At 53.6% G+C, this 17812-nt stretch overlaps 1 protein-coding gene across 1 annotated transcript; it reads left to right on the forward strand.

The window, feature by feature from the left end:
* The first annotated feature begins 11256 nt into the window (after positions 1–11256).
* Positions 11257–15913, forward strand: LOC136310961 (uncharacterized). Its single transcript, XM_066240045.1, has 2 exons — positions 11257–11798; positions 13428–15913. Exon 2 carries the CDS (start codon positions 13472–13474, stop codon positions 14693–14695), a length of 1224 nt encoding a protein of 407 aa, XP_066096142.1. The 5' UTR covers positions 11257–11798; positions 13428–13471; the 3' UTR covers positions 14696–15913.
* Positions 15914–17812: the final 1899 nt, after the last annotated feature.

The following is a 17812-nucleotide window of genomic DNA, read 5'->3' on the forward strand; positions in this document are numbered from 1 at the left end:
GTAGTTTCAAAGTAAATACAGCCTCAGCTTTGCCAATTTTCAGTTTCTTCAAGTGTTTTCTGCTTTCTTCTCCCTCCATCTCAAGGGATGGTCTCTTTCCCCCCCAGTAATGAGCAACATCAGACTGTTAGAAGCCTGAGGTTGGGGGAGGTATCTGGGAACCTTGCACAAAGCTGCCCATCTACCTACCTGCCCAGACATTGGGACAAGATGCCTGGTCAGCTGAGTTCCGCACATTGGGACAAGTGGCGGGTCCAGCTGCTGAGACCTGTGGGCATGAGTTGGTATTAGAGAGCATGCTCACATCTCAGACCCTCATCCACCCTGAGCTCCACTCCCCTGCATCGCCCAGCATGTGCTGCCTCTGCTCTCCCCACCCTCCTGGAGCTCAGAGCCAAGGACAATGCCCAGTCTCACATGGGACTCAAATCAGGTGAAAAGTGGGGTCTAGGGTGGGTCATGCAGTCTCCAGACCTGGAGCTCGAGTTGCATTCCTGGCTCTGCTGAGGGGCTGTGACCCCTGACCTGCCATTTTAACCTCTCTGGGCCTCAGTTTCCTGTTCAGTCTCCCCCAGATAAGCAGAAGTAAACTTACAACACAATCCATTTGTCTGGTCACCAAGACCCCTGTCCATTTCCCTCCCACCCCCTCCAGTCAGCCTGGCCCAGAGGCCCTGGGAAGGACAGGTAGCCAGCAACAGACAGCAGCAGGTGGGCTCCTAGAGAAGAAACAAGTGCTACTCTGTCCTGAGTCCTGCTGCTCAGTGGGCAGGAAGGGTGCAGCCATCCCTGTCCTGGGCTTTGTGCCAATGGTGTTGGCTCTGGCTGCCTGGGCCTTGAGTGGAGAAGGTGCTGATGGCTAGCCTCTGGGTCAGCAGACTGACAACAGGCCCTCTGCCCGCTGAGAAGCGGTATTCCCTCAAAAGTGCCCTCCAACCCCCCACCTCCCACCCGCCTTGCAACAGGGACCTCGCCCAGCCAGGACAGGCAGGCAAACAGGCCACTCAAAGAGCTGACTGAGCCTTTGTGGGAGGCTTGTAATCCTGCTTAATCCTGTCAGGCCTCAGGTCCCTGAAAGCGGGAGGGAGACCACACATGTAGCCTCAGCATGATGGAGGCTGGCCATGGTCACAGGCCAAGGCAGTGTCCCTCACTTGACCCGGAGCCCCTTGAGGCCCTGGAGTCTGGGTCCAGGACCTGCACACACAGGCATCAAGCTGACAGGCTGGACCCTGTGGTTCATGCTCAGCCTGAGTGAGGTCCAGGGCTTACAGACACCAGAGTTGGGGCCTCCCCAGACATCTTGGGTGAGCAGGTCAGGACCAGATGGGAGATCTCAGGGACCTTCAAGCTGCCCTGGAGTTCTGTTCACACTGAACATGAATCCTGCCTCGAGAAGTATGTGTAAAGAACAATGGTGTTGGTTCCTGAAAGTGGCAAAGTTGGAGGCAGTAACTTAATATTGGGAGCCAAACAGGCCAGCCCCATAGGGGGCAGCCTCCCCAGGCTTGGTCACGGGGAAGGAGGCTTTGTGCTACTTGGGCCCTGTCCACCCTCCACAGCGGCTGCTGAGTAAGTGCCTCCACCTCTCCAGGGACAGAGTAAATGAGGGCAGGGGTGGGTGGATAGCCACACTCGTGCACTGCCCACACTTGGGGAAACACTAGGGTAGGGGAACTCCAACAGTTCCCCTGAGGAGAGACTCTAATGCCAGGAGGGTTTGTGGGGTCAGGGACCCCACAGGCCACATGTCGGGAGGAGATGAGGCCAGAGGGCAAACGGGAGCACAGGGTCATGAAAACTATGGTTGGGACTTTGAGTTTTGTCCTAAATGTGTGTGTGTTGTACAGAGGTGGGGGTGGGTGGGGAGTCAGTGATCACTCTGGTGCTCAGATCAGAGGGCTGTTATCTGCTCCTGCCTGAGAGATCACTCCAGCAATTGGCTAAGACTTGGCCCAGAGCCCTGTCCCACCCCCTCCCTCAGTGGGTGGGAGGAGGGGGCTGCAATCAAGACTTCTGCAGGGAAGTAGGGGCCAATTAGGGCCTGATGGGGTCCTGGGAATCCCTCTTGATCAAAGAGACCAGGCAGTGGTGTGTGTCTGCAGATGGTTCGTGGCCCAAGCCTTGTTACGTTTGAAAACAATCTAAGATACAGGGACATTTACAGTCGAGTATCTAATTTAATTCTGGTCTAAAAGACCACTTAAGACTGAGCAGTCAGGGAACATTTCAGCCCTGGGTCTGCCTGCCCACTGCTTTTCTTCCTCAGTCCTGGGGCAGGGATGCTGCTGGGTGACTGTGCAGGCAGGAGCTGGGAACAGGCACACTGTGGTACACCCAGACTCCAGTGGGGATGGGGTGACAGGCACTTCATGGGGAGAGCTCACTGCCAGGCAGCATGAAAGGTGGCACCTGTCTGCCAAGAGTGTTTAGGCTCCAGGTGCCATCCCGTCTTCTGGACCCCTGACAGACCCTGTGGTCTCTGTGCAGCTGGCACCCAGCGGCTGGCAGTACCTTTGTGTGTTGGGCCTACTGTGGACTGAGCCTTGTCTAGAGCAGGGGTCCCCAAACTACGGCCCGCGGGCCGCATGTGGCCCCCTGAGGCCATTTATCCGCACTTCCAGAAGGGGCACCTCTTTCATTGCTGATCAGTGAGAGGAGCACAGGATGCTAGAAGTACTGTATGTGGCGGTGCCGCAAAGCCCAGTGTCGCTCACGTACAGTACTACTTCCGGTGACGCGGGACGCACACGTCACAGCTCCGGGAACGCGTCATATCACTTGTTACGGCTAGCAGTGGCAAATATGGAACCGGACATTGACCATCTCATTAGCCAAAAGCAGGCCCATAGTTTCCATTGAAATACTGGTCAGTTTGTTGATTTAAATTTACTTGTTCTTTATTTTAAATATTGTATTTGTTCCCGTTTTGTTTTTTTACTTTAAAATAAGACATGTGCAGTGTGCATAGTGATTTGTTCATAGTATTTTTTATAGTCTGGCCCTCCTACGGTCTGAGGGACAGTGAACTGGCCCCCTGTGTAAAAAGTTTGGGGACCCCTGGTCTAGAGTCTAGGGTCTGAGTCATTCTTCACTCCCTTGGTGGCCAACCCTGAGCTGGGGTCCCATTCCTTGTGCCCCTGTTAAACCGTTGCCCCTGGCCTGGTACCAAGTCACTGGACTAACTCTGGGGCACACCTGAAATCCCCGAGGTGCTCATCCAACTGAAAGCTGGCAGTGAGGAGCCCAGGATGCTGGGGGTTGCAAGGCCAAGGCCAAGGGCTCCCTGTGCTTTGAGGGGGGAAACTTGCTGGGGACCAGGGGCAGGGGCAAGGCCTTCAGCTGAGGTATTTGAGGTTCAAAAAGGGACTGAGGGTTAAGCTGAGGGATGTCCCAAGGCCAAGGCTCTTGCTGCCAAGCATGTCCCACTCACCCTGCCAGGACAGGGCTGGGTGGTCTGCGGTCACCCATGACCCAAGGAAGGACCCAGGTTCTTGTCTGTGAGGCAGGCTGACAACAGGTATGTTGCCAACAGGCAGACAGCCACATGCTCTGCACCTCCATGCTCGTGGGGCACCCCACCTGAGCAGAATATGGTGAATATGGGGGACAGAGAGCCCCAGCTCAGGGAGCAAGCTGAGGCTGGGTCCCAAATCCTGGGGGAGGAGCACAAGCTCAGGTATCCCTCCCCAGGAAGCCCCCTCTCATGTCCCCAGTGAGGATACTTTGGTGAGAAGCATTTCCACTGTCTTGCTCTCCCCAGAGCCCCCAGGCCAGTCCTGGTCCTCCTCCACAGGGCGTGGGGCTAGGAGGCTGTGGTGCTGAGCTGTGGGAGGTAAGCCCCTTCAGGTCCTGCATACCCGGCTCTACTAAGTGTGTTGGGGAGAACGGTTGCTTTCCTGGCCCTCAGGCTCAAGTTGCAGAAAAGCTTCGGCACTTTGGGCCTTGGGAGGCCCAGGACTGACTGGCTTCTGAGGACAGTCAGTTTCAGGAAACAGAAGAACCAGGCTCCCTGCTTCAGGGCACTTGTGGCCACCAACTTCAAATTCTCCTTTGTGATTACTAAACACGCAGTTCTAGTTTGGGCAAAGACTGGGACAGTGACTCTGGAACCGCACTGGCCCGCTGTGGCCCGGGACTGCGCTGCGCCTCTTTTGCCGCTTCCCGAATGGAGGCAGGAGCCCGGAACCGTTGGCTTCCCGGCAGGAGCGCCCTGGAGTGTGGGGATCGGAGAAGCACCCGGACAGGCCCGGGTCATGGCCGGGCACAGGGCCGGGCTCCACCTTGGGATGGACCCGCCACACTTGAGCGCACCGCCGCCAGGCCGGGACTGTTGCCTCACGGCCCGCGCCCGCGGCCCCTTTGTCATGCACATGAGGACGTCGCGGCTGAGAAAGGGTCCCCTTCAAACACTGAGTCACCGATGAAGAGCACTTTTCTTTCCCAGCCTGCGGGCTTGGCACAAGCCTGCTGTTTCCAAGTGGCCTCTCATTCATTGTCCCACTAGGTGCCCCGCCGACAGCCCCTGGCAGCTGCTGCGCTTTCAAAGGCTCTATAGAGCCTCTCTGCAGGTGAGCCCTCCTGCCAGGGCGCGCCCCGTCAAAGGCTCTTTGAGACGTCACCGGGCAGCGGGCTCTGAGCGTGTCGCCGCTCACAGCGCCGGCACAATGGCAGCGCCACTCAACGGGCGTCCCGGCGAGCCCTGGCCGCGCGTGCTTCGGTGGGGAGGGCGGGCAGTCCGGGTGGAGGGCTCTGGGCCTCACCCTCCCCGCGCCCCTGGTCTCGCCCCACCGCGCCCCGCCCACCTCACAGCCCGCGGGGGTAATTGCTACTTTGAAGCCCTTGCCGGCGTCGCGGCGCCCGGAGTGCTCCCACCCTGCGCGCGGGGCTACCGTCAGGCCGCTTGGTTTCAGCTCCTTTTCATCCTTTCCTTTTCAAGTTTATTAAAACCAGTCCAGGCCTGACCTGTGGTGGCGCAGTGGATAAAGCGTCGACCTGGAAATGCTGAGGTTGCCGGTTTGAAACCCTGGACTTGCCTGGTCAAGGCACATATGGGAGTTGATGCTTCCTGCTCCTCCCCCCTTCTCTCTCTCTCTCTTCTCTCTCTCTGTCTCTCCTTTCTAAAATGAATAATAAACAAACAAACAAACAAACAAAAACCAGTCCAGGGTCCGGGGCTGCCGCCCTGCCCAGCTGGGCGCTCGCTGGAGGGGTGGGCGGGGCCGGAGAGGGGACAGGACGCCGGCAGAACCAGTGGCTAGGAGAGGCGGGCCCCTCCTGGCCCCTCCCAGTCCGCGAGTCGGGGCGCGGTCCATGGACTGCAATGTGACCAGATGACCTCCTCTGGACTCACTGTCCAGAAGCAGCGTGAAATCATACTGAAAGAGTCAGAAGGGGAAGGCAAGAGAAAATTCCAAGAGCTTTTGGAGACAATCTCACCAAGACCCCCACCCCAATCGTCCTGGATGGGATCTCAGGCCTCAGAAGCTGTGCTGGACCCACCTGGAGGGGATGGGTGTGAAGGACCCTATAGTTTCTGCCCTTGGGACGTGAGCTGGTGGCTGAAGGGGGGTTACCTCCTATCCCCTCAGCACCCAGCTCTGTCCTCTGGGGAGAGGTCTGGTCACCAGAGACGAGGTGGGGGGAGACGAGGAGGGGTGGCATTTGCTGCTGCACACGTGTTCACACCTGTGTAGCTGGAACAAGTCAGTTCTTCCTGCAAGTGGACCGAGCGTGTAAGTACGTGCTGAAAACCCTGTCTTCCACTCACTCATTAGCCAACAAACTCCTGTGAGACCTCTGCCTGGGTGTGTCCAGGCCCTAGAATGCAGCCCTGGACAAAGGGCTTGGTCCTGGCCCTGGCCCTTGGGGAACCCGGGAATGGCTCTGGACAACAGCAACCCTTTGGGGCTTTGCCCTTGCCTCAGCTGTATGTGAGGTTCTCCTGCCCTGTGGTTTTGGGGTGAGGATCAGTCTTGGGCCTCTGAGAGCTCAGGTGTTACTGTCCAGGGACTGTGTCCCATGGTGAAGACTACTCCCTGCGCCTGAGTGGGCAGCTCAGATGTTGCTGCTGCAAGCCCAGTGGTCACTTGTAAAAAATGCATCCACTTAGTCCTGACCAAATAGCTCTCAGTTGGTTAGAGCATCATCCCAAAGTGTAGAGGTTGCTGGTTCAATTCCTGGTCAGGGCACATACAACAACATGGTCCTGTCTTTCTTCTGCTCTCTTTCTCTCTCTAAAATCAATAAAATAAGCATTTTTAAAAAGGGAGAAGGAAGGCAAAAGGAAGGTTTTGGTGAGCACTGAGCAGATGTGAGCTATCTTGGGGTTCAGACCTGCGTGGAGGCCGGTGAGATGCTTTGGGGCTTTGGACCTGTGCAGCCCAAGCAGGAGTTTCATATAAGACTTAAAATCTCCTGGCTCGGGGAGGAGATGGAGAGCCTGTGGCTGCCGGCTGCAGCAAACACAGCCAGCAAGGAAGGAGGTGCTGGCCTTGGCCACGGGGGTAAGACGGACACACACCTGGCCTTTGGGCTTTTGACCTCCTGAGAGCACATCAGGGACCAAATCTGGGCTAGGGTGCAAGGCAGGTGACCTGGCATAGTGGCGTTCTGCAGGGCCGTTGGCAGAAGCTGTCCCTGGGCAGTGGGTGCATGCAGTCAGTCCCTGGGCGTGGTGGTAGAGGTTATCCCTGCATGGGGGAATGCGCCAGAACCAGGCCCACCCTCATGTCTGGCTGGGCCCCTATCACAGGAGGTGGATGTGCCCTGTCGCTGGCATTGGGAAAGGGGCACTGGGCCTCACCGAGGGCACTGACAAACCCGGTTTTCCACAGGCCCGCATTCCTTGTTTGCAGCAGCTGACGCTCCCCCAGGTGGAGCAGCGTGAATCCCCCCCCCCCCCCAGCAGCCGCTGCAGGCTGGCTCTCGGAGCCGGCCTTTTCTCTTCAGCTTTTCTAATCGTGCTCAGACTCTACATCTTGCTCTGCCACTAACCTGGTAGATATCAACCTGCCCAGCAGTGCGTCAGGACAGTGCTGCAGCCTCTGACAAAGAGCCCTTCACGTCTTTCCTGCCTTCTGACCTCAGGGCCAGGCCTGGCCTGCCCCCACTGGCCCCACACTCAGACACAGGGCCACAGGGGCCCTGGTAGGGCAGTAGATGTCCTTGAAGACTTGGAGCAAATCCTTGGAGAGGCTTCCCCAACAGGAAAGACCAGAGACCAGTGCCAAAAGGGACATCCCAATCATGGACCTCCCACTCTTGCCCAGGGCTCTCCCTTTGCCCCTGTAGCTAGAAAGGACACCCAGCCCCCTGAGTGACCTGATGACCTTGGCCACACTCTACCCACCACTGGAGGAGAGCCCAGTGCCCAACATTCCAGCTTGGTAGAATGCTGACTGGTGCTGCCCTGCAGGAAATGCCAGACCTGGGTTTGGGAGCAGCATCCTGCTGTGCCCTTGAAAACAGGAAATGAGTACCCGACTACCAACAGCGAGAGCTCTTCCAAAGCAGAAAAGTGAGAGGCAGTGCTCTTGGGGGGTGGGGGATGGCCAGGCTGGGCCAGGCCATGCTGGGACCAGACACACAGACACCGTGCACACCTTATGGAGCTCAGCCAGGCAGGGCCAGTGGGCTGGGATGCAGCACCCATGCTGCGGACAGGGTGAAACACTGTGGGACCAAACCCAGAGACTGAACCAGGTATCTGGAAGCAAAAAGAGAAAGGGCAGAGGGAACAGAGGCTTGGCAGAGTGGGTGGACCTGAGGACAGAGAATTTGGTGTGGCTGCCCTGGGAGTGAAGAGTGTGGAGGAGGAGGGGCCACCGGACCCCCGGGAGCCCAGGAGGAGCCAGTTCTGGGTCCTGTAGGCCCACTACTCACCTGCCACGGTGCCCTTGGCTGTCCAGATGCTGGTCAAAAGAGTTTCAGAGAGCAGTGAGCTAAGGTTATCCAGTCCAGCCTTAATGAGCTGGAAGGAAAAGTAACTATACATCTTGGGAGGGCGTGGTCAAGAGAAATTCAAAGCCAGGAGGGAACAGGAGAGACAGGCTGGTAGGTGGCAGGCCAAGCCCGTGGAGTGGTGATTTTTCCTGTCCACAGGGTCAGGGGTGGAGGAGGAGAATTGTGACCCTGCCAGCAACAGAAAAGCCCTAGCCCACCTGAAGTGAAGCCCTCTTGGCTCTGTTTTAAGAAAACATGCAAAGTCCCAGAAGGACCAGCTGGCTGGGCTCCAGCAGATGGTACTTTCTCTCCCTGTATTCTGGAGACATCTGCACGGTCAGCATCTTGGAGGCCCTGCGTGTGACCGGGGTTGGCATTCAAGATACTGATATGCCTTCTTGTTTTATTGGGTTTTTTTTTGGGGGGGGGTTCAGTTGAGATCTAATACACATAAAATTTACTACTTTAAACTACACACTTTAGTGGTTTTGCGTGTATCAGCAAAGCTGTGCTAGTATCACAATGATCTAATTCCACAATTATCTTCTTGTGTCTAGGAAGGAGGGGGCATTCCCCAGTTCTGGGGCCTGGTTCCCCATGCCCCTGCCCTTCCAGCTGCCCCTTGCCTGGCCCCAGCTCCTCGTCTATTGCCTGACTGCTTAGTACCAACCTGATGTGGGCCCCAAGGCTCTTGGATGAGTGTCCAGACCAGTGCCATTTGATAGCAATACAATGCCAACCCTGCAGGTGAGCCTCTTTCTTTTTTTTCTTTACAGAGAGAGAGAGAGAGAGAGAGAGAGAGAGAGATAGGGACAGTCAGGGACAGTCAGACAGGAACAGAGAGAGATGAGAAGCATCAATCATCAGTTTTTCGTTTTGACACCATAGTTGTTCATTGATTACTCTCTCATATGTGCCTTGACTGTGGGCCTTCAGCAGACCGAGTAACCCCTTGCTCAAGCCAGCGACCTTGGGTCCAAGATGGTGAGCTTTGCTCAAATCAGATGAGCCGAGCTTAAGCTGGCGACCTCAAGGTCTCGAACTTGGGTCCTCCACATCCCAGTCCAACGCTCTATCCACTGCGCCACCGTCTGGTCAGGCCAGGTGAGCCTGTTTTAAGGCATGGGGCACCATGCCCTGACCCTGCTCCAGCTTCCAAACCTGCCCCACACAGCACACAGAGCTACAGATAGCTACAGGGGTGCCCACACCACGAACACACACACACACGCCTATACACATGCATGTGCATGTACAAACACTATCTGTCAGTCACCAAGAGAGAGGTACTTGTGAAACTCTGTTCTGATGACAGTGTCCATTTCCCCTTTTAATTCTGTCAGGTGTTGTTTTACCAATTTTGATACTATATTATTAAGCACTGACAAGTTGAGAATTACAATACCCTCCAGGTGAGTTGAATCTTTGTCATTTAGTACTGATCTGTATTGTCCCTAGTACAGCACTGATGTCTATATGGTTTGAGGGTCACACAGCTCTCTTCCTGCTCATAGTATTTGCTCCGTGTTTTCTTTCCCCCACCATTTTACTTCCATCTCTTTTGTCTCTGTTTAAGTTGGGGCTCTCATAAATGGCAGGTGGCTGAATTTTACTTGTCAGCCAATCCAAAAATTATGGTTTTTTAAAGTTTTTTTACAGAGACAGAGAGAGAGTCAGAAAGAGGGATAGATAGGGACAGACAGGAATGGAGAGAGATGAGAAACATCAATCATCAGTTTTTCATTTTGACACCTTAGTTGTTCTTTGATTGCTTTCTCATATGTGCCTTGACTGCAGGCCTTCAGCAGACTGAGTAACCCCTTGCTGGAGCCAGCAACCTTGGGTCCAAGCTGGTGGGCTTTTGCTCAAACCAGATAAGCCCATGCTCAAGCTGGTGACCTTAGGGTCTCGAACCTGGGTCCTCCACATCCCAGTCCGATGCTCTATCCACTGCGCCACCGCCTGGTCAGGCCAAAAATTATGTTTTAACTGATATATCAAATACACTTTATACTTAATATGATTACTGATATATTTGGACATAGTTGTATCATCTTTTCTCTGCTTTCTGTTTGCTCCACCTTGTCTTTGCTTCTTTTCTCTTCTTCGATTTTCTTTTTTTTTTTTTTTACCAACAAAAAGAGAAGGGGAAGGAAACAGACAGGAACAAAGAGACAGGGAGGGAGAGAGATGAGAGGTATTAACTCACAGCTGCAGTACCTTAGTAGTTCATTGATTGCTTCTCATATGTGCCTTGACTGGGGGGCTTCAACTGAGACAGTGACCCTATCCTCAAGCCAGTGACCTTGGGTTTCAAGCCAGTCATCTTTGGGCTCAAGCCAGTGACCATGGGGTCATGTCTATGATCCTAAGCTCAAGCTGCCACCTTGGGTTTTTGAACCTGGGTTCTAAGTGTTAAATAAATAAACAAACACATAGGCCCTGGCTGGTTAGCTCAGTTGGTTAGAGCATCATCCCGAAAGAACAAGGTTGCAGGTTCGATTTTCGGTCAGGACACACATGGGAAGCAACCAAAGAAAGCGCAACTGAGTGGAACAACAACTAAATGCTTTCCGTCCCCCTCCCCCCTCTCTCCCATCTCCTCTCTGACTCTCTAAAAATCAATCAATAAATACAAACAAAAAAAAAATTAAGCCTCGGTTGGATAGCTCAGTTGGTTGGAGCTTCGTCCAGAAGCTCAGAGGTTGCAGGATCAGTTCCTGGTGAGGGCACAGACAAGAACAGCTTGATATTCCCCTCTCTCTAATAAATAAATAAATAAATAAATACCTAGAACAAATGATAAAACAGGCTAGTTATCTGTTTGAATGTTGGAGTGACCGGTGCACAATGCCACCTGCAGATGATGTTTTTTTGAGTTGTATACTTGAAACCAGCACCCCAATAAATTCCATTTAAAAAGAAATTAATTTAAAAAACTGTCCCAGTATTTAATTTTAAATAAATATATTTTCTTTATTGCTAAAAATTCTGTTTTAGTCTTTTTTTTCAAATTTGCCTGTTTGTTCTTTGAATGCATTTGAATCCCACCCCACTCTCAGGCACAGGTAACAGGAGCAAAGAGCAGTGCCTCCTTTCCCAGATGAACCCTCCCCTCACACCTGGCCTTCTTCCTGGCCTTCTTCCTTGGGTGCCTGCTGGTGTAAACCACCCCTGACCCCCATCAGCCCTTGCTGAGCAGATGAAGGAGGACATGGAGGCAGGACCCAGAGGGACATCACAGCCAGTCCCTTGGGTTACTAAGCAGAATTGGTGAAGGGGCCAGCTCCAAGCTGTGGGTGGGATTGGGAGAGCCACTGGGCGGCGCATAGATCCCAGGCTGCTGTTGGCCCTTGGCCCAAGGGGGTAGGAACCCAGGGTGTGGCTGTTTGGGGAGGGTTACCCAGCAGCCAGGATCTTACCTTAGAGGACGCAGCCAGCCTGGGGGAAACCCAGGGTGACCCCCACCCCATCCCAGGTGGACCTGATCTCAAAGCAGTCCTTTCTGTGGCTTCTCCCGGTCAGGCCCCGCCCCTCGCTGTCCTGCCGCCGCCCTCTCACCGGTGGTCCAGTTCCTGCTTTCACTTTCCATTCCTTAATTTCCTCTAGGAAGTGACTCAAAAACAGCTTTCAGTCTGGGGATAGCTCTGGGGCAGGGTCTCTGGCTTCCCCCCAGCCACTCTGAGGATGAGGTGACAGATGGCCAGTGCTGCTGCCTGAGAGCCTGTGACATTTCGGCACTTGGTGCCAGACTGTGCCCGGTCTGGCGAGAAGACACCGTGGCAGCAGGATTCCTGCATGGAGAGCTGGGACAAGGCAAAGGAGCACCCGCCCTTCCCCACTCGGAGGGCGCGGTAAGAACGGCAAGAGAGAGCTTTCCCGTGTTCCTAGGAGCCTTGCTCACCTGAAGCTCACCTGCCACCTCCTGCAAGGGACAGGGTGGAAGTCAGGGGAGTGGCGCTTGAGGCCGGTGGGCTCACTGGGCCGGAAGGGTGGGCATGGTGGCCTCTTACAAAGACTCTTCTTGTTGGGCTGTGCTGAGTGAGCTAAGGGAATGAGCTTCTCCTCATCACCACCCTTGTAGGCACCTTCCTCACAGCTGTCAGGTAAAATAAGTGGGGATCCAGGACCCTGTGAAGGCAGAATGGGCAGAAGGCTTCCTCTGCCTTTACTTCCCAGAGCTGGTCATGGGAGTCATGAGGGAGCAGAGTGGCTAGGGGGCATGGGACCTTGCAGGGCTAGCTGACCACTACTCACGACCCACTGCTGCTCACCCAAGTGGGGAGGGTTCTCAGTTGAGGGCCACCAGGAAGAGTGATGTCACAGCCTGCTTTGTGCCTGCAGAGCTGGCCCTGAAGCCAGGGCCACTTGTTGGGTCCAGCATAGCTGGTCATGGGCACGTAAGAAGCTCCCAGCCATGAGTCCTAGGCAGACAGACAGATCCACGGTGGCAGCTCACGTACAACCTTCTGCTCACAGGGTTTGAGCAGCAGGATCTCACTTGAGGGTCTTGAGCTGTGCAGAGAAAGTTTTAGTGCTTTCTGGAAGGTATGACTGTTCTTGCCAGAGCAAACGTTATGAAGGAAGACCTGTCTTGGTCCCTTGAGCTCCTTAACAACCACAGTCTGGGCAGTTTAAGCAACACACATTCATTTCTCACAGTTCTGGAAAGTGGAGGTCTGAGATCAGGGTGCCTGCATGGCTGGGTTGTCAAGATGTCTGCTTCCTGGTTTCTAGTCCTGGCTGTGTCTTAATGCGGGGGGGAGGGGGGGATTTTCAGAGAGCTCTCTGGGACTTCTTTTACAAGGACATTAACTCTATCATGAGGGCCTCACCCCAAGACCTAATAAACTCCCAAAGCCCATCTCTCACTGCCATTACATCAGGGGGTAGGATTTCAACATACAAATTTTGGAGGACACAAATAGTCTGTCTAACACAATCCCTATGACCACATGAGCCACATCTGAAGAAAAAGGAAAAAAACTGGAAAATGTAGACTCTGTGTGCCTCAGCCCTTTCAAAGTCAAATGTCCGGTGGGCATGATCAAAGCAGGTGAGGACAGCAAAGGCTGACTCCTTAAGAGCTGCTGTGGCAGGAGTCCCCTCCCCTGTCACTGGGTTCAGCAGGGACCCAACAGCAAGGAGGGAAGTAGGAAACTTCATGGTGGAAAGCGGGCTTCAGGTATACCCTGATGGAGGCTGGGGGCCCTGGGTGGCTGGGGCTCAGGAAGTCTGGTCAGGGAACTTCAAAATAGGTCAGGGGAGCATTTTTGCTTTCTCTGGTGGGTCCTGTGCAGTCACTAGGGGAGCTGGCAGTCATTTACTGGTCCTGGGGGGCTTGGGCCAGCTATTAGATCATTATAGGAGTATTTTGTGGCTTCCTGGGCTGGTTGCTGCTGATTCTGGCCTTGGTTCCACCTTTATGGTTGGTCTGCCTTGCCTGTCTGCATAGCCAGTCTGTCTGTCCTATTCTCTTACAGCCTGAGGGTGGTTTTCTCTGCGGGAGACCAGAAGCAGCGCCCCCATGGATTCTAGCTCCTGTGAGGAAGGGGCAGCCCCAGCCATCCCCACACTGAGGCCCAGTGAGAAGTTCCACTTGTTTGTCAGTTACAGCAGCATGGATGCCACGTGGACGCATGGGCTTATCAGCCGCCTGGAAGCTGAGCACGCGGGGCTAAGGGTCTGTCTGCATGAGCGGGACTTCACCCCGGGCAGGAATGTCCTGGAGAACATGGCCGAGTGCATCTATCAGAGCCAGAAGGTGCTGCTGGTGCTGAGCCAGGACTTTGTGCAGAGCAGGTGGTGCCTCCTTGAGGCCGACCTGTCCCTCTTTGGCTACTGCCTAGAGAGGAAGCCAGTCATCCCCATCCTGCTGAGGCCCTGCCAGGTCCCGCTGCACCTCAGCCACCTGACCTACTTGGAGGCCACAGACAGCCGCTTCTACAGCAAGGTGGTGCAGCTCCTGTGCACCCCCAGCCACCGCATGGCACGCTCCCTACCCGGCCTGCGCCCGGTCCCTTCGCTCTATAGCGGGAAGACCCTCCTGACTCTGAACTGCATCAACAGGGACAGCCTGCCCTCATGGAAGGCAGGGACCTTCAGCACCCTGGGGGTCCCAGACCCCTTGAAGGGGGTGTTGGAGGACCCTGAAGTGTACAGACATGCTGTGGGCATCCTGAATGGTGTGCAGTCTCCCAGGTCCTGCCTCCGGTACCTGGGCTGCAGGGTCACACTTGGTATCTTCTTCCTTTTACTCTTTTCGTTCTCAATCTTCTTTCTGGTGATAGATTATATCACCGTTGACACACCACCGGTTTCAAAGGTCCCGCGATTCATCGCCACTATGTTTTTAAGCCTCCTCCTCTTCGTCTTAGCAGTGAACAGCCTGTGCTGGTTCAGAAGGTTTTCCAGGAGGAAGATGAAGGAGCTAGCCCTCAGGGTCGGGGAGGCCAACCTGTTGCTGGCGCCGCACTCGGTGCTGATGGGCTGTGAGACCCTGAACCAGCTGTCCTTTACGTTTGTGCAGCTGGAGGACTGCAGGCGGGTCTTCCTCGAGGCCCCTGATGGTGAGGCTCTGTTCCAGGAGGCCCTGCTGCATTTCTCCTGCACCTACGCCTGCTGCCTGGTCCAGGCACACTTCCCCTCTTGCGGGGACACAGCGGGAGCTCTGGGCCACTTGGAGCCTGGCTTGTGTTTCTGCCAGTACATCTCTGCGCAGCTGGAGGGACCTAGAGGCACTCAGAGTTAGCCCCATTTGATAGTCGGAAGGCCCCGGGGCAGTGCCTTGTGGTGGACACCCACCCACCCTCAGCTGGTGTTGTGGACATGGTGACTCCAGACAGATGTGCTCTGTCTGCTCTGCTCTGGCCCCAGGTGCTGAAATGAAGACCTCCCCTTCTGGGGGTGGTTGTGCCGTGGGCTGCAGCACCACCTCCTGGAGCTGAGGATGAGTGTGGTGGTGCCAGTATCTTTGTTCTCACTGCTGACACCAATCAAAGGAACAGGGCATCCCCGGGAGGTGACCAAGAACTGGTTCTGGACTCTGGGGAGAGAGCAGGGAGCAGCAGCAGGCTGAGCTGTCCCTAAATTGCAGTAGAAGTAAGAAAATGTTCATGCATTTGCTTATTTTTGCAAAAAAACATGGAGAAGGCTGAACTAGAAACTGATGAGATGATTTACTTTAGGGTGTGGGAGGGGTGACTTCTCTAAGACACCTTTTGTATAATGTTTTGCCTTTTGGAACCAATGTTAATGTTTTACATAGTAAAACACTAGAATAAACTCAACAGCAATGGAGGAAAGACCCTGAACTGGAGTGCAAGGAGCAATGTGACTGCATTATATTCCAGAGGAAGGACATACTAACATTGAGATGAAAAGAGGCCCAGACCCGGGTAACTCTGAGCTTAGCATGTGCCTATGTAGCCTCAGATTGAAGCCATCTCTACACAAACACCAGCTAGTTGTGGGCTTGCTTTGTGGTGCGATGGGTTATCAGTTCTGAAATGAATTCCAGTGAATCCTAAGACTGAGCAAATAAATACATCGAAGATAAAAGGAACCAGGCTTTTTTTTTTTTTTTTGTATTTCTTCGAAGCTGGAAACGGGGAGAGACAGTCAGACAGACTCCCGCATGCGCCTGACCAGGATCCACCCGGCACGCCCACCAGGGGGCGATGCTCTGCCCACCAGGGGGCGATGTTCTGCCCCTCCGGGGCGTAGCTCTGTTGAGACCAGAGCCACTCTAGCACTCTAGCGCCTGGGGCAGAGGCCAAGGAGCCATCCCCAGCACCTGGGCCATCTTTGCTTCAATGGAGCCTCGGCTGCGGAAGGGGAAGAGAGAGACAGAGAGGAAGGAGAGGGGGAGGAGTGGAGAAGCAGATGGGCTCTTCTCCTGTGTGCCCTGGCCGGGAATCGAACCCGGGACCCCTTGCACGCCAGGCCGATGCTCTACCACTGAGCCAACCGGCCAGGGCCAGAACCAGGCTTTTCCTCTTAGGAGAAGATGGTTATCAATATGAGATGGGGGAATTAGAATAAAGCCTGAGGTTTGGGTTGGGACTGGTGGAGATCATGTATATTGAATGTGCATATAGTGTACGTATAGATATTGTGTGGATACACTATAGATTTATGTACATGGTGTCTACTAATTGTGTGTGCACACACAAATATATACTTCAAAGAGGAGGAAGATGCAGGCTGTGTGTGTATGAGTGTGTATATATTCCCTTCCCAGCTCTATTCACTGAGAGCGCCTAAGAGCAGCAAGCACCCAACTGGTACCCGGACCTGGGCAGCACAAGATGACCTGGAGCATCATTATCTAAGGGGACAGACAGTGGACATATTCCCAATATGCTAAACGTACACTCTATCTTGTGGAACTGTCGGAGTATTTTATTTCTCAGGCACAAGGATGCCAGCTGAACTGCTTCCCTAGCCTGGATAGTAGGCCTTGAAAACCAGATCAAACGCAGCAGTCCTTGGACAGCATGCTTGGACCCAATCCAAATCCTTGAGAAAAGTAACAAGGCCAGAAACCTTATCTCCAAGGATGGTGAGCATGCTGAGGCCTAAGGAAGAATAGGATCCGGACCTGAGAAAGCACATGGCACACTAACTCTATCCCTTCCCTGTTCCCTCCCTGGCTAGCCCTGACTTCCCTATAACAGAGGACCACACACTGTGGGTGTGAAGGCCAGCTTCAGAGCCGAAGCCCCTGCCTTAGAGTTGCTGGCAGCTCAATTACAGACATTTCTATTCACTTCAGTCCTCATCTCTGGGAATTGGCTTTATAGCAACAAGCAGCATGAGCTTAGGCTTTGCCCAGTAACACTTGTGCCAGAGATGTAGGAAGCACTCAGGGGGCAGGGACATGTCAGAAGGATGACTCTCACAGCCAGATATGCAATAAGGTTAACATAAAAATAAGTGACAATAATAATAGATGTCAACCCACCGAATAAAAGGAATCCATGGGTCACACCGGTATAAATAAGTGACTAAATAAATAAAGGAGGAGAAAGGAAAGCTTTTCCTCACAGTCAACTAACACAGTATCAACCAGTAAGTGTAGAGAAAATGACAAACATAGTGTCACCACTTGGAAAACAGTGCTAGTGTTTCAGACAAGAATTAGCAGTAGATAAGAAGCTAGGTGGGGCATGTGTGGTGATGAATTAGATACTTCTATAGTCTCAAGGCACCTTCCCACCAAATGTGTATTAATTTACAAAGGAAAAATGATAACTTTCCAGGGAAAAACCTCTCTCAGACGTTACCTCAGCCAATTGAGCCAAGTTAACCTCTCTAGTGGTGGACAGCAGCACTTCCAGGATGCAAACCTTATAACACAACCTCTCCAGTGGATCATGACAGCGCACTGCACAGGTCAAGGCCAGTCTACAGAGTATCTGCACGCTTTAGCACTGCCCAGGTCCATGACAGCCTGAGCTGTTCCTGGTGAGAGGGGCTGGGAGGCAATGCAGCATGGGTCCTGGGTTGGATCCTGGGTCAGATTTTTTTTTTTTTTTTTTGCTACAAAGGACCTTATTGAAGTAATTAGTAAAGTATTAATGAGTTATGTATATTAGATAATCGTAGTGTATTGACATTAAATTCCTGACTTTGAAAATTGCATGGAGTGATGTAAGAAAATGCGGGTTTTTTTTTTTGTTTTTTTTTTACAGAGACCAAGAGAGAGTCAGAGAGAGGGACAGATAGAGACAGACAGACAGGAACACAGAAAGATGAGAAGCATCAATCATCAGTTTTTTGTTGCGACATCTTAGTTGTTCATTGATTGCTTTCTCATATGTTCCTTGACCGGGGGCTACAGCAGACCGAGTAACCCCTTGCTTAA

This window comes from Saccopteryx bilineata, chromosome 7, assembly GCF_036850765.1.
Source record: "Saccopteryx bilineata isolate mSacBil1 chromosome 7, mSacBil1_pri_phased_curated, whole genome shotgun sequence".
Taxonomy (NCBI): Eukaryota; Metazoa; Chordata; class Mammalia; order Chiroptera; family Emballonuridae; genus Saccopteryx; species Saccopteryx bilineata.

Coding starts and splice junctions, on each gene's coding strand:
- LOC136310961 (XM_066240045.1), top strand. CDS start 13,472: ATGGATTCTAGCTCCTGTGAGGAAGGGGCAGCCCCAGCCATCCCCACA.